This window comes from Mercenaria mercenaria, chromosome 1 (assembly GCF_021730395.1).
Source record: "Mercenaria mercenaria strain notata chromosome 1, MADL_Memer_1, whole genome shotgun sequence".
In the NCBI taxonomy this organism is placed as follows: domain Eukaryota; kingdom Metazoa; phylum Mollusca; class Bivalvia; order Venerida; family Veneridae; genus Mercenaria; species Mercenaria mercenaria.
In genome coordinates this window covers 19,903,936-19,926,211 of record NC_069361.1, presented here as the reverse complement: position 1 = coordinate 19,926,211, position 22,276 = coordinate 19,903,936, and the positions used below count along the sequence as shown (strand labels likewise).

At 33.2% G+C, this 22,276-nt stretch overlaps 1 protein-coding gene across 2 annotated transcripts in view; it reads right to left on the bottom strand.

The window, feature by feature from the left end:
* Positions 1 to 1,820: 1,820 nt before the first annotated feature.
* The window catches only part of LOC123545751 (cytoglobin-1-like), a 55,535-nt gene continuing 35,079 nt past the window's right edge, over positions 1,821 to 22,276 (bottom strand). For both annotated transcript variants that reach the window (XM_045332058.2, XM_045332060.2), the window contains exons 2-3: positions 7,706 to 7,931; positions 1,821 to 2,656 (exon numbers count right to left, since the gene is read on the bottom strand). In XM_045332058.2, the coding sequence (XP_045187993.1) occupies positions 2,525 to 2,656; positions 7,706 to 7,931 (358 nt within the window). In that variant the 3' untranslated portion in view covers positions 1,821 to 2,524. The remainder of the gene's footprint in view (positions 2,657 to 7,705; positions 7,932 to 22,276) is intronic.

The window sequence follows — 22,276 nt, the reverse complement described above, 5'->3', positions numbered from 1 at the left end:
AATAGGAGCTGTATTTTACGACCTTTATTGGTATTACGTTTATTCACTTGCTGACGACACTTTTCGAAAATACTTATAGACGCGAAAAAAAAACGTGTTATTTAAAATCTAATTTAATTTGTTTCAATATAGTGCAAATCCCGCATTAGATCACCAAAAATACTGCTTGATAAAATTAATTATTAGACATGAGGAAAGCCACATTCAAAGAATGCAGTACTTTTGAAACATAATTCCGTAACAATAGTACGCTGCCGCAGTACATCACAGTCTAAATTAGGAAAGTTTACAATACATACTTTGCGCTCAACTGCAGCATTGTCAATTATATAAGATTCTTAAAGTCCTCTACAATATTAGTTTGCGAAGGCAACATCATTTTATTTGCAGATTACAGATTTTGAAACATTTGACAATATTTGATAGCTTTCAACGAGAAACTCGACTTATTAGTTTATTCAAGATGCCAAAACTTTGCTTATAGGATAAGTACGAATCTATGCAGTTGTAATAAGTTAAAGCATAGCAAAAGTTCCTTCTAGGGCACATCTATATAAATATATAATGATCATCTTGTAAAATTTTGGTAGCAATGTCTGTTTTATACTGCCAAAAATGTCAAGTAGGTATTTACGCTAGTTATTATTTAACATAAATTGTTAAATCCAACAATAGATTAAATCTGTTACCACTTTCAGTTGAGTAAATACGGCAATATGACATTGACCCGGTCAATCCGTTATGATTCGATGGGGGAATTTGTTGCACACAAATAGAGGGTCGCAGTGGGGTTTGTTTTCACATATTAACCATGCATTTGAAGATAACGGTAGTATTTAGTTGTTTACATGTAAATTTGCTGATATATGTCTATCTGTTTGTACATATGTTATGTTCTTCAAGAATGGAGGAAAATAAAAGAATCAGTCAACCAATGCCCATCCTCGGGTTTAGTAATATGTAATCCATGGACACGTTCAGTCAGAGAGTCGCTTCAATTAGGAAAGAATAAACAACAGCTTTCGATATCAGCAGCTCAGTCAAGTGTGACTTACCAAACTATAATGTTCCTTCTCAAGAGAAGGAAAAATAAAGCTGTTTGTACCAGCCAATATTTTAAGCGCCAATAAAGAACAGATTGTTTTCACCCTTTTTAAAAAAGACAATAAGAAGTATTTGCGAAAATGATTAAATTTTAAGTAAGTAAACAAAGGTGCTAGAAAATTTAAAGTCATTCATGCAATTGATGTAACCCTGAAATGACTTATGATCACAGTGTCTTATTTTCTCGCACACCCGTGTAAAAGTATATGACACTACTTTAAAGTGATCTCTCAGTCAGTTTGTTTATTAACTTCGCAACATTTGTATACATGTACATGGAATATTCTGTAAACTAATGACCTTGTAAAGCATGTCCTAATGCCATAATGTTCTTCTTAGAACTTATCAAATAAGGCATGTGATAGAATAAGAATGTTATCATTTTAATAAAATATCAAGACAGTCTTATTGACATTAACATGAGCTGCGCCATGAGAAAACCAACATAGTGGCTTTGCGACCAGCATGGATCCAGACCAGCCTGCGCATCCGCGCAGTCTGATCAAGATCCATGCTGTTCGCTAACGGCTTCTCTAATTGCATTAGGCTTTGAAAGCGAAGAGCATGGATACTGACCAGACTGCGCGGATGCGCAGGCTGCTCTGGATCCATGCTGGTCGCTAAGCCACTATGTTGGTTTCCCCATGACGCGGCTCACATATTCAATGTTGTAAATTAAGGCGGACCTTCTATTTTATTACATACCAGACCACATATCAAATCATTTTTCACAGAACACCGCTATTTTATTATATAGCTTTTCAATAGTATCAAACTATCAAGGTCATAAAAGAGAATGACACTGTTAATAGTAATCATAACTTACGAACTAAATATTCTGCGTATAAACAGTGCATTATTAAATAATAGGGCTACCTCTGAGAATACATGCAGTTTACGGCAGCCGCTTTCATTGCGAATCTCTTTGGTACGTTACTCACATTGCTTTCAGAAAATGAAAATTGTATAACTCAGGAAGCGAAAGTGTTTCAGAATATGAAAGCATAAATATTTATTTCTTAGAAAACATGAGGCAATACTAGTAAGTGTTGTTACTTAATCAGTTAAACAAATATCACTTCTTTATCAAATCAAGAGTGAACGCATTGTTTCTTGAGTGCCACTTATTTTTCCAGAATTCATTGAAAGCATGGTGTATTCCATTTGCATTATTGTACTAGGATATGGGACACTGTTCTGAAAATCAGCGATGTACAATGCAGTTAGCGCACACCTTGTCGAAGAAGCAACGGTCAACAGTTTCATTTAACAATTTCTAATGTTACATATAATGTTGTTCATTGCTAAAGCTTATTAGAAATTATACATTTTCAGTAAACAGATATTGAATGCAGCAATATATGTAACTGTTCTCTGTCATTAAGCCGATTTTTAAAAAGATGTATGTTGTTCTGAGTTGCTATGAAACCATACCCTCCGCCATAATATGAATGATATATCTGAGAAAAGCTGACCACGCGCTTTCCACCAGATAAGTCCATGAATCTCCTAGAACAGGCATCAGTGCTTGCTGCAGTTGGGGCACAAGTAACTGAAAAAGATACAAATTGTATAGTTATGTAGTCAGAAATAACACATGGTGATGTACAAATATTCATATGGGGAACTGGTAACTGATGAAACAGAAACAAAGAAGCATATATGAATATGTTTCATAAATCAGTGAACCATTTTTAACATTTTAAGAGGAGTTATCGAAAGTACACTTATTGCTGTGAATAGGATAAAACAAAGCTGCTTCATCTTATCGATATAGTTTATAACACCAACAATATCTCAGTGCCTATGCATCATGTATTTTCTTTGTAATATACGAGAACTGAAATAAAACATAATACATTGCTATTAAACTTCTTTTCCTAACAATGTGAGGTAAGCATTGGCATTATTTGAAAATATTTTGAGTAGACAAACCGCTTACAACAAAACAAAAACAAATTGAATATTTTCAGCATTCAAAGTTTTGCCAAGCGTTTCGCCATTTTACGATCTAATGGCTTTAAAACCGTCATGTTATTTGCCCGATGACAGGAATATTCGTGCCCAAAGGTTATGGCTAAATGATAAAATTTAATTTACAAAATATATTAAGCCGTCGGTCTTGTTAGAATTGAGCATAATACAACTTTGAGATTTGTGTAAAAACTGGCAAACATCGGGATTTTTGTAATGAGCATTGATTCAGTTGCATGGCAGATAAGTTCACTTTCTTTTATAGTTACTCCTCATATAATCGACAGCCCTTTGCTTGTGATATTGGTCGGTTTATAATTAAAAGCTGAACTTGCCTGGGATGGAATTAAAACATGAACATTTATTTCTGATATCATGTAATAAATCACTTAATGTTAAAGTTTTCCGGTCAATAGTCATACCTATTTACCGGAAAGCCATTAAATTAGTGTATATTGTTTACTATTCTATGATGTTTTAATCAAATTCATTCTTTAGAGTGCACATAGTGTTACAAACGAACGTGATCAGATAATGTTTAAATGTACTTTTCCTTTATTTGATTTAAAAAAAAAACCAAAAAACAGACACTCCATTTAATCAAACGATTAAAAAAACAGACGCGGATCCGTTTGGGATGGCAGCGTTGATATTAGATTATTTGCGTGATATATAAGAAGCCGTTTAATGCGACTGCTGTCGCTCTGTTCACTCCCTGTGGTATAAGTTATAATAAATGAAGATATGAGAGCGTAGCAAGCTGGAAATAGTTTCTTGATCTATATTGTTTTTCTTTTAGATAAGCAATAATCATCAATTAAGTTAAAAAGCCTGAAGCATCTTAAATAAACGAACTGAGAAGCGACTGTGAAATGGTTAAGGTGGCGGTCGCTCAACCCACTGAGCCCGACTGGGGTTAAAACAATATCTTATATTATGACATCAGTACTGGTTTTTCAATGACATGAACCTTCAGTCCATTTCAACACAATATAGTTGGACTGATGTCAAGAGCTGTGTGAGCCCCTTCTTTCTTTTTTTCTTTTCTATCGATTTTATTGTTCATTTCTCACATTAAAATTTTATTTGATATTAGTAACGTGATATATACACATATTTAAAAGTGTCCGTATACTTAGGTTACTTCTCACGACGGGTTACCTCAATCAAGTTTCCAACTCTTGAAACATTATTCAACGTATTAATTGAATTATCTCGCCACAATGTTTATTAATGTCATACTGATCATAACCTTGTACATGTATTGCTGTAAATTTATTTACTGGAAAGGAATTTATATATTAATCTATCAGCTTGTTTTCTTATCCATGTAAAAATTTGTTGTAACACAATATAGCTAAAATAAATCAGTATAACGTAAACAAATCGCATGAATGGATCGATCGCTTGCGGGACAAATTTCATTAGCTTAATGGATGCAATGCACGTGCACTGAGGTGCTATTACCATATTCAATTTCTAGTTTATAGCTAAAAGTTTGTACATTTGTCATTATTACAAAACAAATTTGACGCCCTTCAATTGAAGGGTGCTAAGGATACAGTAAGAACATGAAACTTAAATTTGGAGGTTGAACTCCACGTTGTTTAACAATGTTTTAAAACGCTGAATCACATGTTAAACGTGCAGAATAAAATGAAATATGAGTGTTCGCGTGACAAATTGGAAGATGTTGAGACTTTATGACGGCATTTACGGCAAAGTAAGTATGTTTTATGTTTCTGGGCAATTAACCTGTCTCCGATTTGCTGTTAAATCGTTGAAAAATGCTGAAATAATATAAATTATTTTCTCCTGCAAATAATTTACTTTATTCTGCAAGGAAAAACTGTAAACACCCTACGGAATTGATGACCTTCGGGTATTATCGTCCGTTATGCATGGTTTCAACTAACGGTATATAAGCAGTACAGATCCGTGCCAATTTCTCTTTCTCGATTCAACACCAGAGATAAAACTGCTCTGCTGAAAACTAAATTTCCCATTCCACCATGCTCTATGTTGTTAAACCTTATAAACCTTGACTAACTTGAGACGGTTGTATTTATTTAGTTACTATGTTGAAACATATATGAAGTACCTTTTCTTGCTCTGCTCTGCTCTGCTGTGTTTTAATATATTTTTCAGGACATTCTCGGTAATATGTTGATTGGCAACATTATTCAACAGACAAGGGGTACCAAGTGAACGATCTGACACACAGCAGTTTAAGACGTAAGACATTCTCGTAACATCAAATCGTCTACAAACTGACTGGAAACTACGTGATAACCGGCATGATAAAAGTTTACAATTTATGTAGTGTTTGAACTTTTTACTGGAAAGGATGTAAACTTTAATGGTTGCTTGATTTTACTTGCACTTAATGTCATTATGAATTCTTCGTGAGATGCATTCTGCATAAAGATTCTAAAACTGATAATAACCTTCTCATATGATTTAACTGTTGATGACAATCTTTAAGAAATTGTATAGAAAGGAGAATTATTCTGTTAACAAAATTGTTCTTTATTAATATGTAACACTTCATCTTTTAAATGTCACTTCGTCGGCCGCGGGTTGAACACGCGAGGCATAAAACTTAACTGTATTTCATTATTTGGTCTTGTATTGTATCTGCCTGTCGTATTTTCTCCTATATCGATGTTGAGGCCCTGGCCTCATTCCCGTCGATTTAGAGACATTTATGGCTGGTGTATTTATAGTAATTATACACAGCGTAATTTTAATCGTGATTAGATATATTTTTATCTGTAAGCCTACAATTCTGTTTGCGTTTCTAGGTTTTGCCAAAGTGATCAAGTGATCTGGCAATCCTTAGTTTACTGTTGCGCTTGCCATATTTGCCTAGTTTGCGTAGTTTATGGTTGCACTTGCCAAGGTTTCTTTGTTACTTCACTGGTTTCAAGTCAGGTTGCGTGGTTGCCCGTGGATTAAATAATAGCTTGCCTTATTCGCAACAGGTTTTTTTTCCATTTGTTTATTTTGACTACTGCAGGTTCGGACCGTCGCTTCGGCATTCCCTGTCATACTATTGCATTTCCGCTCGTTTTTTATGGACAGTTGCTTCGATTGACACTCCCTCTACTTGGCTCGCTGGTTCTTCTCTCGGCCAGTTCTCTTGGACAGTTGCTTCGGCACTCCCTGTCCAAACCTGGTGGCCATAAATCTCCAAATTTGTATTAACGTTATAAGTTAGCGTTACTTGTTACCCCTTACAATATTATCGTATGATGTTATGTTTACTATATAATTAATACTGAATGATAAATCACTTAGTATTTTGATTCATTATTTTTCCGAATGCTAAAGTAATGTATAACCTACCGAATGCTTCAATGAACGTTTAATGACGTCATAAAGATTATGACGTTATTTGTCGGTATGCTTGCAAAATCGGTAGCTTTTATCTTGATGTGGTTCTGAGCATTTTTTTATTTAGGCTTTAAACTTAAATCAGCTATTGCTTGACGATATTTTCATAAACCTTCAGTTTTGAACAATGAACAATATTTTGCAACTTTTATATCCCGTTTAAATCTCATGTGCAATGTAAGAAAATGGCTGTTGGCGGATGCAAGGTTAATTCTTCTGTTAAAATCATTTTTCAGTGTAAAATAACGATATCATGAACTAATTAAATGTTGCAATGGAAATGTTCCACGCGAGCCAGCAACATTCCCATTGATGTCGTTTTGGGCGACCAGTGGTTTCAACTTTTTCTATATATCTAACTTAAAATTCCAGGCCTATATAAGGAACACAGTTTCAGCTTTGTAAATGCACTTCTCAATAGTCCATTAGAGTAATAATGGGAAGAATACATGATTTATCCATCTATAGATTAGATGAAGAGTACTGTTGTAAGTATTTTATAAGTTTTGTTATATTTTTTTAAATAAATGAAAATTATGAAGAAGAAAGCATTTTAAAAATGAGACGTTTTGAAGCTATATGAGATATTATCATATGATTATTTAATACTGTTTAAGAAATTATAAAAGAAAGCAAGATATAAGATATTTTAAACTTCACTGTTCCCATGGTTACTACATTCTTTGACATGGTACCACGTTAAGTGTTTATATTCTGCTCATAAATATGTCTTAAGTATAGGTTCGTATAAAGTTTAAGTATGTTATGATAAGGTTGTTAGATAAAAAGATTATCGAGAAAGGCTAATAACCTATACTTTACGAAAATGTTAAGAGTAAGATTTAATATGTATTTAAATTTAAATGCGACCTATCATTTTCGCGAAAGACAAAATTAATCGTCAACGTAAGGCGACCACCGTAACCATGCTTTTATGTACATGTTGAGAGGTAAGCTACATTTATTGTATATTTTCTGAAACTAATGCAAATACCAAGGTACTTCAGCAGAAACGTTTCCGATCGTTATACACGTTTTTATTGCTTTGGTTAGATTACGTCTGGACCATTCATTGTTTCATGAGATTGGGACTACATCGATAATGAACATCTACGATAAATCAACAAAATGTTTGTAAAAAGACTTAACAAATAGTCGGTCTAGTTTAATCTTGGATGTGTCAAGAGAATATCTGGCGCGTATTGTCTTATGACAAGTATATTATACTTACATATAAATATTCTACTTTAATCTTATATATAACATGTTTCTGGCCAAGTTCAAGCAGCAGTTTCTCAAGTCTTTCTGTTTCATCAATCCGTGTAATACACTTGTCCAATGTGTTCAACACGCGCAACCCATGATCTCTTAATTTCATATTGTTCTGTAGCTCATCAGGTGACAATCCACGGAAGTGTACGAACAGTTGCTGGACATCCGGGTACTTCTCAAACAACCTGAAAGTGCAACAAAACTACATCATATTTCCATTATTTTTGAATTTCATTAACGCTTAACGGGTATTCACTTCCAAGCATACTCTGTAGGCAAAGCCTATAAACTTGTTCGTTTCTATTGAACACATATGACAATAAAGTAAGTGAGCAAGGTATGTAAAAGAAAAGTACAGTCACGTTTGATCATCTATATATGAGAGTTAAAATAAAATTCAAATTGGACTAGGCCCTGCTTTTGCTTAGTTGTGCATTAATGCTACATTATAATCCTTGACTGAGTTGACAGCGATGTATTTCATCACATAGAAAACAAGTTTTTTTTGTCCTTGAAAGTAACCCTGATTGTAACTCAAGTCAAAAATGAAAATGAAATGTATTTCTGTTCACGTGACAATGCATAATAATGAGACGATAAAGTTTATTTATTTTGCTATAAAAAATATTGTATTTTTTATTAACAAAATAATATAATAATATAAATTAGGTGATTTAATACTGCTTGGTCTTTAATAGCCGTACTGACCCAGCTCGTTACGGCAGTCCTTGGCCGAATAACAAAGCCAGTATGGAATTATTTGGTTAATAATAACAATATAATTTACTTGTAACATATTAGCCTACCGCTAAACTTCTGTTTTCATCATTCAGTTCAACTCAATATAAATGATGCCAGCGTGATATAAAAGTACACCTTTTAGGAACAAAAGAAATAAAACAAATTGAACCTGTTCACGCCTGTTCACTAATTTTTTCCAAAAACGTTCGCGACAAAATGCCTTAATTTTACAGATTCTTCTGTAGATACAAACGCTCTAATCAGTTCTATTTTAGGAGTGATAACATTGCAATTTCATGCGTACAAGCACAAATACTGGTCAGATACTGAAGAGCAGTGTCAACAGTAATTATCTGTAATGAAAAAGCAGCCTTCAGACGGAAGCTTCCCTGTATGACACAAGCATACATTTCTATTCAATTACAGTCATAGCTTACTTCGTTAAGTGAGAAATGTTTTGTCAATGTAGACGGTTTACATTGCACAAATTTAATAATTACGATTCCGACATCAAAGCTCTACGCTTGTCAATGAAACTAAATACTTAGTAAATTTAAACTAAGGCTGGCTTTCTGTATTCTTTTTCGTATTTAGATAAACACCGTGTACAGTTTTTAGAAAAGATAAAGTAGTAACACTGAAATATGCATTATAGGACAAATATTCTCAAATCAAATGAATAGAGCAAGCGTATCCACTTTATATTAATGATTCAATTTTAAAACTGATAAATATGCAAGCAGCATTATATTCATAATAATTTCGGGTTAATGACCAATCTAAAATTATACGGAAATAAAGTATTGTAAATCATGTGACTAACATCTAGGGGAACCGAATATATCACTGTATAACAGTAGTAGTGATTATTTAATTTTACCATTTTCATAAGAGTTTTGTCATAAATTACTGTAAGTAAATGTGTGGGTATGTAACGGGAGGTAAAATATTTAATTTTAATCAATTGAATCACGTGAAAACCACCGTGTTCAAAAACAATCTGGGTATAATATTCATTCCATTTCAGTGTACATGTAGATTTGAAATACTCTTTCGCTTGAACATTTCAAACAGGTAAACATTGATTTCTTGATAAATCTTGAAAGAATGTATTGTCTTTTTGAAGACGAGGTCAAGACTGAGACTGTCATTTATAGGTAAACAGCTAGGTCGCTGGAGAAGATCATGAAAAAAATCATTTTGACATTCTAGATACCGTATTTGTTACATTACATGTTTAATGATCTGAAACTGGGTCATCTGTGGTCAGACACCAGACACTAGCTCAAGTAATAGGAAAACATTGTGATCACTTTAAGGCCATATTTTACGAAATCTGGTCAGAATATTTGCCTTTTTGAAATCTAGGCTAGTTCAGTATTTCAATAAGGTCAGATGGGATCAAAATGTAGGTCATCAGCATACGAAAGCATTTGAAACACTTACAGTGTACCTTAATTTTTACCCGACAGTAAATGTGCAATTATAGAAGGAAATTTAAGGGAAGATTTGACACTGAAAGTGGCAACTATATTGCTATCTTGTATTGTAATTATGTGGTACGTTATTCTCCACTTTCATTATACAAAAATAGCTTAATCTCGGTCCATCCTTGTGACATTTCTGGTATGATAAAATATCTATTGATGCATTGTCTGTTTCAATTTGAATGAATGAAGGCATTATCTCATATGCTCTGTCCACAGTTTGTTTATGACCGGTTTAATGTAAACATCATCAAAGCCTCACGGGTCCAAATATTATTTACAGGTTTGCAAATTTCAAAAGATGAATATATGGTCTGTACAATGTGTGTCTCAAACATGCATGACAAAACAAAGCAACGAGCAACACTTTTAAGTGTCATCACTGCAACTATGCCCCAAGTGCATTAAATAATGAGCAGTTTTGTTTACTTTAAACAGGTTTCTGTTTGCAGAAGCGATTTCCATTTAGTTAAATGGCATGTAGTATGAACGTCAATTTGTCACTGTAACATAAATGCGTATTTCATAATTCTGCATCTGTTTTTAATAGACTCTCATAAAAAGCAAAAGTCCTAAAATTATACTAAGAGGTATTGTCTTGAGCATTAAAATATTATTATAACATATGTTATTACATCCTTCATATACAACACAACCAATCAGTACTAATTATTATTTAAAAGTCTTTATGTATATCTACATCTATCCCTGTGTTCCTAACACCGTCGGTACATCTATATTACGTCGCGATTTTTAACGTTATTTCTTATTATAAACAAACCTGGTCCAGTTTTATATCAAGAACACAAAATCATCGCAAAATATCGTATGTTTTTTTCAGACAAACACAATAATATTAAGCACAATTCCCATAGTATTTGAGCACATTTGTAGTATGTCCAGCCTAGAGAAAGAGCATGTCAGCGGAATGTGGAAAGGCAGACTGTAATTCTAAGTATATTGACCTATACAGAAGGGTTGTACGCGGTTTCTTGGCCAAAAAACCCTCACTAATTACCATAAAACATCCTACAAATGTTTATCGGATTGAGATCAGGCGATTAAGTGAGCCAGTGTAAAACATTCACTAAAGGTTTGTCTAGCTTTAGGGAGAGGTATATACCTCTATGCACCAGCTGCATTCTTCTCTTTGTCTACGAACAAGCTTTTGTTGATAGAAATAACGTGGCATGTAATTGTTTGTTACTTACGCTGCAGTGTGATTAAAATTTGACATTAAGACTCGTCGGCGAGGTGGAAATATATGTATTATTTTAATGAAAAATGCTTTACTTTTCATTACACGGAATGCTCACTAATTAATATTTATTAAATACCCTTTCTTGCTAATACTTTTCAAGAAACATATAAATCTCTTATGAGGCAAGAAAGTATCTATTTAAACAGCGTGTAACCCTTGACAAGACTTATAGACTAGAGCATAATTTGCTCTTGCACAATACACGTTTTCCATACATGTATAGGTTCACGCAATCGTGTAATATGAGGAAATACAGGTATGCTTGTAAGTTAGTAAGAAACACTTTAGAGATTATAACCTTAAATAAAATTACTGCTTACGTTAAGCTATCTAAATCAAAACCCATGGTACAAAAGAGGCATTGTTAATGCCAGAGTTCCAAGAGAATAAATTTAAGGGCATCATGAAGCAGGACAATCCATTTCTTTAGGTAAATTTAAGAGATCGAGGTACCCGCCTGTCGCGTCATCAAACAACCAAAGACGACAGAGTGGGACTCAACTGCAAAAGCTCTTTACACTAAACCAGCAGTAAGTCCTAGAACCTCTGCCAATAAAACGTACATAACAACTTCATTCTTTTCCATAAAACGTTCTACAGATTCATCAATGAAAATACCATCTCCAATCTTCCATTATGTACAGCCAAGATTCAGTAATTATCAACATTAGCTCAATTCGAATTGGAAAGTTGAACAACATTGAGCTTTGGATTTATTTTATCTTTATAGGATGCAATAGACTTAGTCTAATTTGAATATTTCGCATTGCGTTTGAAATTCAGTAACAGTTAGTGTGCATGAGCTAATTGTGAAACTGGAGTAACTGGATTATTTATAAAGTAGTCTAGTTACACTAGATTTTGCCTTATTTGTACAGATTGTTACTAGTTGACGAGTGTAAGACATTATGAGATAGATTGTAGTTATTGTGCCTGAAACTGATCAGCGGAAGTCGGTCAGACTTATACACAAGAAGCTGCTGCTAGTTTTATGTAGTTGGTGTTTGCAATGTTTTCCCATTTATTGTATTGTTTTAGAATACTGTCAATTTATTTGTTTTCATTACACTGCAGTCATAACTAATTCTAATTGTATACTATTCAGCTGTTAAAGATAGTCGTAGTTCAGAACTGCAGATGATAAAAGATAAAACTCAATTCATGCGGACATATAATTTAGGATTATAAGCATACCGGTAAATTGATAATTTTCCTTTAGTTAAATGGATTAATATCAAATATATTTGATAAGAATATTGTTCAGGAAACACAGCTTCCATTCTTTTGTACAAAACAGAAGCAAATTGATTTTTTTTAAATACTTTTAGAGAGATGATTGCTTATAAACGTAATGTGACCAATTCATTGGGAAATTAAATGAATCGGGTAGATTTTAAGCACTCACCAAAATGACATAGATATGAGCAGTATTATGAATACAATCAGAGCTATACCAGGAAATTTAATTTCTTTAAGACAATGCTATGAATGCATTAGTCTTTTCATGATAACAACATTTTTGTGAAAATACATACACAAAATAGTTCAGCCTAGGAGGAAACATTTATAGACATTCTTCTAACAACTTTGTAAACGTCATCAGACTGTAACAGAAAGAGATATCAAAACTAAGCTTGCAATAGCTTCTACCGTTATACAGAATGCACTTTTCGGTGAAGAGCCGGAGATATTATATAGGAGAAAAAAAAAACAAGGAAGAATATCCAACAAGGAAAGACACGTTCTAAAAACGCAGCCTCCCCAAACGCGCACACGATCAACACACGTACACATGCAAACCCCACGCATACAAGGTCAAAACAAACAAATAAAGGAACACAGTGAGAGACCGCCTTGGAACGGTCAGTGGCAAAATCACCACTGGGGAGCTTAAACCGGTTTATGGTGCACTAATACAATAATAGAAAACAATATTCTATTAGATTTAACTTATACAGTTTTGCCTATGACAAACGAAATATTATTTCATTTGCAATGCCTTCCAGTTGATAGGCAGGTGTTTAGGTGATAATCATCGATAATATTGACTTTAATAATAATATGACTGGGATAATGATAGACATTATGACCAGTCTATTAGTGGTCATTTGCAAACTCCTTACAAAAGCCTACCATTTGATTAACTGTTAGTGTATCTGAACAATATGGGCAATAGTTGCAAACAGAAGAAATGGCGTTGTTTGGTTTATGTATGGAAATGAACCTATTACATTGAATTTATCACATGCCTTAAAACAATTACAAACTGGGTTTTTGTCGTGAAAAAATAATGTGTCGATCCTCTTGGCTTTGTGTTTCTAAAGTAGCAAAAGTCACAGACTAGAATATCAATTTGGAATTAGATCATCGAAATGCAGATCTGAGATAACTCGCTTTCATTAACTATCAATATTAAATTTTGCCATAGGCTAAAAATTGTATCAGCATGTTGTTATTGTTGAGAAATGAATTCGTCCGCAAAGCTACATTTCTTTATAAATTAGTACCATTTATGTCCTTCGTTGCACTTTTGCTGCCTCACGTTTGTCTAAACAAAACTTTCTTAGGAATATTTTACAACTTCTTTGCACGACGTTTACTTCATCCAATTAAATGTGTTATTATTTATAGTTCGTATCTGCACTGATAAAGGGAATACTAATCTGTTAACCGATGTAAGAATGTAATCTCTTCCCCATATTTACAGATTATTAATTTCATTAATATAAATTGTGCATATCATGTGTTTATTGAACATTTAGAACAATCTTGATTGTTTATAAGCAATATACTGTACCTTGATGTGTTTTGTGTGGTAGCCTCGTAATAGATCATATTGTTTATTGTAAATTCCTCATATTTGCATGTGTGTACATGTATTGAGAGAATAAAAGACATGTTCTGCTCTGTTCTGTTCTGATCAAAAACTTTATCATTACCTAATCATCCCTGATTTGTGAATATGCAAAGCATTACTTAGTGTCTGTTTTGCGAAGTCCAGAGTTCTGCGCTAACATCATTTCAACGTGTATGTTCTTTTGTATTTGGTTTGACGGTGAAAATATACCCTACATATGCAATTCAAATAATAGTTCCTTATGTAAGTTACCGGTTATTATATATCACCACTGTGAAAATGATCATCCTCATCTACAGCTATAGCTAAAGCAGCAATTCAAATAATACAGCAAATAACACTGGCTGATGTGGGTATGTGTCAGATGGTACATTCCATCATTACCTTTTTTAATATAAATCTGAGTAAACCTTGGGGGAAAAACGCTCATAGCAATTAGGTGGTCAGCTCTCCTTAAATACCTAGATCCGCGGATAGGCAAGTGTACCTTAAAATCCAATATAATGAAGCCCATTTTTATCTACAGCCTATCACTGATTAATATGTAAATGCTATTATTTTCCTTGGCGGAATTCTATGCTTCTAAAAGATCTTAAAACAGATGTTTAGAGTAAATGTAGCAAATTTTTAAACTAATTTTGTTGACACCATTCTCATTTATATTATGATAAACATTTGGTTTCATAAGTATTGCTGTAATGGCAATGAAGATTTCTTATTTCTTATGCGTCGATCATATAGTTACCACCATGCAAATACACTAGAACATGTATTTGTCTTTTGTCTGTTTTTCGTTTCTATGTAATTATATCTTTTATCATTCTGTTATTTTATATGATAACCTCGTTATTCCCTTATAATTGTAAAATGTTCTTAAAAAAGTTCTTTTTAGGAGAATAATATGGGTCTAAAGCACAGTCGAGTTTTGTTTTGTGTATTCTCTTAGCTCCACTGCAATAGGCTAACACTTTTTTCTAGAACTAACTTGGGTGTCCTATTTGATTTTTTCGGCGGCATTTGCTTGAATCGTTATAGTAAGTCAGACAGTTAGACCATAATAATTGTATTACCACTTAATTTTGATCTTTTTACGATCTCCACCTATTTTTGAAAAGTACTAAAAGTAGGTGCTCGTTTATTTCGTTTCATCATAGCAAGAACACAAAATCATTACAAACCATCGTTTTTTTCTGACAAACGTATGAATATATATTACAACTTTTCTTAGTATTTGGGCATATTTAAAGCGAAAAGGCTGTATCTAGTATGTCCATCCGTAGCCTTTGACTGTAATTTAAAGTGACACTTTTAAGAATATTGGCCCCTACAGAAAACGCGGTTTCTTGGCCAAATAACCTCACTTACTATCACAAAACATTCTGCAAAAATTAATCGGATTAAGATCAAGCGATTAGGTGGGCCGATATAAGACGCTCACCAAATATACTAGTTGGTCCAGTTTTGGGAAAGGTACATCTCCATGCAGCAATTTCATACTTCTGTTTGCCTGCGAACAAGCTTTTGTTAACACGTAACTGTTACATTAAGCTGTAGGTGTGATTAAAATTTGATACTTAGGCTCGTCAGCGAGATGGAAATATGTTTTAACGAAAAATGCTTTACTTGCAAAACCTGGAATACTCACTAATTGATGGTTATTTAGTAACTTTCAAGGTTCTAACCAATCTTAAATATCTTATGAGAGCAAGAAAGTACACATGTCGGTTTGAAACAAGGCGATCCGTCATCTCCGTTACTTTTTATGTTTTTTTTGTGAATGATCTAATCTAATGAATAACATAAATTCGGATTTAAATGATATATTTACTATAGAGGAAATGAAGTTATTCCTTTTACTCTATACTGAAGATCAGGCAGTATTTGCTAGGTCTCCAGACAGTCTGCAAAAGTTGTTGAATGATATTGAAAATTATTGCAATGCCTGTGGCCTTAGAATTAATACAGCAAAAACTATAATCATGATATTTGAGAAGTGGAGATTAACACATCATGACTTTTATTTGTACGGTTCTAGACTGGTGGTAGTGAATTCAAGTATTTGGGTATTAACCTGTACAGAAATGGTAACTGGTATAGGAGTCAGAAAGACATAGCTAAACATGCATCAACATGCATTAAATGGTTTATTCCAAATATTCAAATCAATTGAATTACCAAATTCACAAAAATGTAAGCTTTTTGATGCGTTAGTGTCTTCTATTCTGCATTTTGGAGGTGAACTGATTGGTTCATACCCATGCACAGACTTGGAACTTGTTCACACCAAATTTCTAAGAAGAAACGTATTAGTGAAGCGTTCAACAAATACCGCGGCTTTGTATGGTGAATTAGGTAGGGTACCGCTTGTTATTATCCGTAGGGTTAGAATGATCAAGCACTGGCTCAAAATTCTGAAGTCACCACAATATAGTTTAATATATAAAACTTATGAGATGTTAAGGTTAGATGCAAATGCGTCAAGATCTTTTAATGGTAAAAACTGGGCCTTTCAGATAAAACAACTGTTGCAGGAACATGGGTTGAGTAATGTTTGGGACAGCAATGTACATGAGGGGATAAATTTTCTCATGATAAGACAGAGAATATTTGATATGTATCATCAGCAATGGTATGCTAGTAAAAACAACTCCAGTAAACTGAAAACATACAGTGTATTAAAACATGACTTTAATTTTGAAAGTTATTTAGATAATATAGCTATACCCAAATTTAGAATAGCACTTTCAAAGTTTAGAGTTTCTTCTTCACATGAATTATCAATAGAAACTGGAAGATATTATAATATACCACAGTCTGAGCGCAAATGCCGTTGTTGCTCGATGAATGTAGTTGAAACAGAGTATCATTTTCTGCTGGTGTGTCCTGTTTTTAGAGACCTTCGGAGAAAATTTCTTCAGTCATAGTTCTGTCACTGGCCAACCATGAATAAATTTGATATTTTGATGTCTTCAGAACAAAAGTTGGTTCAGTTACATTTAGCAAAATACATATACTTTGCTGGAGAAAAAAGAAAAACATTGTAACTTGAATGTTGGTGAAAATACAATTCATATTAGGGATGTGTATCACTGTGAATGTTAAAATGATCTATCAATGCCTCTGTATTAACTCTCACCAATATATATATATATATATATATATATATTATATTGTGGCTATAAACACTATAACTAAAATAGCGATAAATCACGAACAATAATTTCAATTTGGATTAGATCATCGGGATGCAGATCTGAGATAACTCGTTTTCATTAACTATCATGGTTTGTCACAGGTTCGTGTTTTATCAGCATGTCGTTTTTGCCGAATAACGAATAATTTGTCCACAAAGCTACATCACTTTACAATTAAATTGGAAGTATCATTTACTATCTTTGTTGCCCTTTCCGCTGCCTCATATTTTTCTAAACAAAAAGTTATTACAAATAATTTACAAATGTTATGCGTGACAGTAATTGTTATTTAATCCAATCAAATCTATTATAGTTTAAATTACTTATCTGCACTGATTACGAGCATATCAATCTGTGACCCCCTGTTCAAAAAAATCATCCCTGATATCCTTAGGACACCTGGCACATTTTTATGCAATCTCGCCAGGCATATGTATGTTTTTGACAACACAGGCAATGACGTCACACGACCTTCAGCTATTTCCAGAAGTAAAAGAAAGTGAAAACAGACAGGCTAAACGAAAGTCGCATTTGCATTGGTCGATAGTCAGGGGTCACGCGCAGGGGTCACCCCGTCTAAATGTATGCGCGTGGATTGTTTTTGGGGTTAATGGAGAGTCAATTTTCAACACTTTCAAGCGATTTGAAAATACCTTGGCTTTAGCACGACATGTCAGCTCTTTATCTACGAAAAACTATTTGAACTCGGAATAAAACCACAGGGTCCGTACGAGAAGGTATATGGAGATTTTGAACTTCGTCAAATTGCTCGAAAGGTTCTTTTGATGTTGTCGAAGTGTCAGTATATGCCTCGATGTAAATAATAAGTCCTATTTGAAAGCTGCAGACCTATCTGCAAAATATTTCAAATGAATTTGATTACGAATCGTGAAAGCCATCAGAAGCAAGTGCGTTTTATTACGTTACAGTGCGGAAAGGATTATAATAATATATATATATATATATATATATTATATAATTATTAACACACAGTTATTATATATATATATATTAAATAATATATAATAAGTATTTTATATATATGTGAACAAGAATTATTTAGTGACAGTTTCCTTTCCCTTTATTTCCCTTTATTACAACGGCTTACGCAGTATCCAAACTTATACAATAATTTCAACGTATATGGTTTGATGGAAACTGCAGCTAACTTGGAAGAAAACATAAGGTTTGATGGAAGTCTTAGTGCTCATTATATGTGTACTTTTTGTATAAAATGTCATTTGTTTTGATAGTGAAAATCTTTTGAATTTTGCCATATTGATATCTAAGACGAAATAATTTTTGGGTCGATTGGCGGTGGTTTTGGTGATGGCTGTGTTTTTTAACGAAAACGTGTGATATTTGTACATAAGCCACACAATATTTAAGAGCGTGTGTGACAATTTTCACCAGAACATTAGTGTCAACGTTTATGTAGATTTCTTATATCTCTAGATATTGGCAAATCATTGTAAAACACTGAGCAACTTAAAAATAAAATATCACTTTTTATATCTAATAAATGGAAACATATAGCCTTCTTGATGAGTATGGTATCTAAGCGAATTCAAATTAAATTGAAGAGTCACACTTAATTGTTCTGACAATTGGTGTAATTCGTTATATCTAACATTTATAACTAAAATAAGGCAGAGGATTTTGGAGACACAAGAATTACTTTCTTCGAAATTGTTTTTGTTTATATTTATTCAACTCTGATTTCATTGTAATCTGGAGGGTTACATTGAGCGAAACAAATAACAACAGATCATACAATCTATAACAGAGGAAACCGGTCAATACCAAAGTCTCATTTCACTATCCAATAACAATATAATGTAATAAAGCTAATAATTAAATGCGATGATTGAAATTCAGTTTCATTTTCCTGTTTACATGCACTCATAATGCTATCTCTTTTTTCAGCTTTAGTTTAGAACCACATTCTGCAAATATTGGATATTCCTTTTCCTAACCGCTTGTTAATTGTTAATTTCAGCCTCAAAGATTTAAGGCGTAAACAGACATTAAGCAATGTTTTTACAGTTTAATTTTGTTATATTTAACCAATTAACAAACTGATTGCGAATGTTTGCGAACATTACCAAAGTGGTGAGAGTATTTCATTAACATGTTAAGGTGAGTGAGTGAGTTGGGTTTTACGACGAATGGACACAAAATGGCCATATATCGCCGAGAAGAAGTTATATTGAAAACGCCAATTGTAAAGCATACCTAAATTCATTTATGTACAAATGTAAAGCATATCTAAAACCATTTAAGTAAAAATGTAAAGCTTATCTAAAATCATTTATGTAAAACTCTATTTACGTATGTGTTAAAATATCAGCTGCAAACATAGTAATATTGCAAAAGATGTGAATAAAAATATGAAATGTTCAGATTTGTTGATAAATTCCTATCTGCTTTAAAAACGATCAAATATTTCCGACTGAAACCTTTTCAAGTAAGTCTTTCAATGATTGAACGTCATAGTATGTACTGCGTTGTGGAGTCCACACAGTCGAAAACATGTTTAATAGTTAGCGGTGTTTGACATGGAACACATTCGGGTTGATCATATTTATTCAAAAGATAAGAATGAGTAAAACGGGTATGACCTATTCGACATGTTAAGGTAGTGCAGCAAAAAAATGCGTTTGATTAAGTATTTCCCTATCTGATTTAGGAATTGCTCGGCTGATTTGTATGAGCTAAATTTACGACCAAAGAGTACCAAAGTTAGAGAAGGAGATTGCGTAATCACATGCGCCATTACGGGTCCAATGCCTCAACAATTGCCTGGCAATTATTATGTATTATAAAACCTTTCAGTGTTATTTCATGCCATTCACAAACTTCTTACATATATTTCAAATTCAACAACAAGTAAAGGCAAATCAAAATAGTAAATTAGACTACTTCTAGGGAAAGGTATATATTTCGAAAACAAGGGGCTGTAAAAGTCGCCATATGACCTACAGTGTATCGGAGTGACATTTAACCAAAATAAAAAGCAAACATACTTTTAAAGCATATATCAGACACTGTCTTATTCGTGGTTCGAGTCTTATTTTTCAATTTATAAGAAAGCATGTACGGAATTAAGATTACTGCAGTGCTAAATAGTTCTTCTTCATTTATTCTGCATGGTGTCTCATTAGTAACCGTGGAGCTTGCGAATTATACGCTTATCAACAAACAGTCAAATGAAACAGACACACTCACCCCATAAACACTACAACGCCTATTCTAGAGATATCTAGCTTGATTATATTCCATGTTTCTCGAACAATTTGTTTATGTTCTTCCATAAGTTCAGGTCTATTTTCAGTCACATATTTCGACTCATTAATAACTGAAAGCTGTTTCCGGTTGTCTGAATACAGCTGACGTTTACCTGCCAGTGACTGAATGCACCCCATGCTTAACCTTTTTATTTTGCTTTATAATTTTAAGGGGGGTTTTGCAGTTTAAATCCGCCCATCACATTGCTTGAAAATTATTATGTGAACGTTGTCCATATATATTTTTACAAGACAAAATGCTAAACGTTATCTCCATTTGCTTGTTTCCTTTTGCATTTATTTTTATTTGATAAACATTCCTTTAGAAATCAAGGTTGTTACTCCATCTGCACAGTTTATTCGATACTGTCTCATGACTAGCACATAATGGAAAAGCCGTCGCGCTCTAGCACGACGAATTAGAAATGAGATACAATTATTTTACTCTCCATGTTACCCGTTGTCTTTACATTTTCTTGTTATTGTTGTTTTTTTTTTTTTTCGATATCATTTTTCGTTCATTTTGTCAGTGAAGAGTCTACTGCAGAGTGAATCAATGATATAAATGACACACCTTTAAATATCAAGTATACTGTTCTCCGTGTGCACGCTATCTTCCTCTTCCTTAAACGTATGCTAGCGTTCAATAAAATGGCGAAATCATTATATTATAATTAAAATAATTACATTATCACATGAAACGACAACGTTTTTTTTTCATAATACATGAATTTCCATTCCAACACTCCGATGGTTATTCATACCACTACCTTCGCTTGTAAGAGAACTAGCGTGGTGCATCAGAAGAAAATGTTTTCATCGAATATATCGGCACAACTTTATCACCTGGGGTAGTTTTATACCTTAAGATCATGCTTTATATTTCAACAGTACTAGATTTCTCGGAATTTGTAAAAGGCATTAAGGCCTAAATGGCCGAAAGAATATTAATTGTCTCCAGATGACGCGATATAAAAGGTATCGTCTTTATTAGAACGTCGGAGAAAGGACACCTTTTGTCTTGTATCTACATATTTCAGATATTTCTAATTCAAGAGGCGTATCACCATTAAAATGTTCTCACCGATTACAGTCATTTTGTCTTAAAAGTGGTAGAAAATGACTCACGATTGTGAACCAATATTTCGTCCAACTTCTAGAGTCTGAAAAGTGCGAATTTTGTTTGACAGTTCTTCAATAAATGTGTTTCACTATGCGATTTGCAACTAAAATTTATAGCAAATCTGAAGCAATAGTAAAAGTATTTTACGTCAATATCTTTTTCAGTTTCAATAATAGCTCCATATAATTATTTAGTTCATCTACACAACTCCGTATTGGCAAAACAAATGACATCTGAACTTACCGTTTATATGATTATTATTGAAACTGGCCTCCTTAGGACATTGAATCGTATAAGAAAACTCAATATTATCACTGCATGCTGTTATATATTTAATGTTTAATGGTTAGATTACTTAGCATCGCGATTCTTCTTCCATTTCACACACATAATGTCAATTTTGCTGTCATATCACAACATAAACAATTTATTTCGTATCGTTCTTTCCTGAGCGATCAACATAAATATTGATAGATGTTAATCAGTGTAAAATTTGCATAATTATGTTACCCTTTAAACACGTGCGTAAATCATTATTGAAATTTCCCTTTCCTGTCAGGGAACCTTGAGAAGTTGAAGA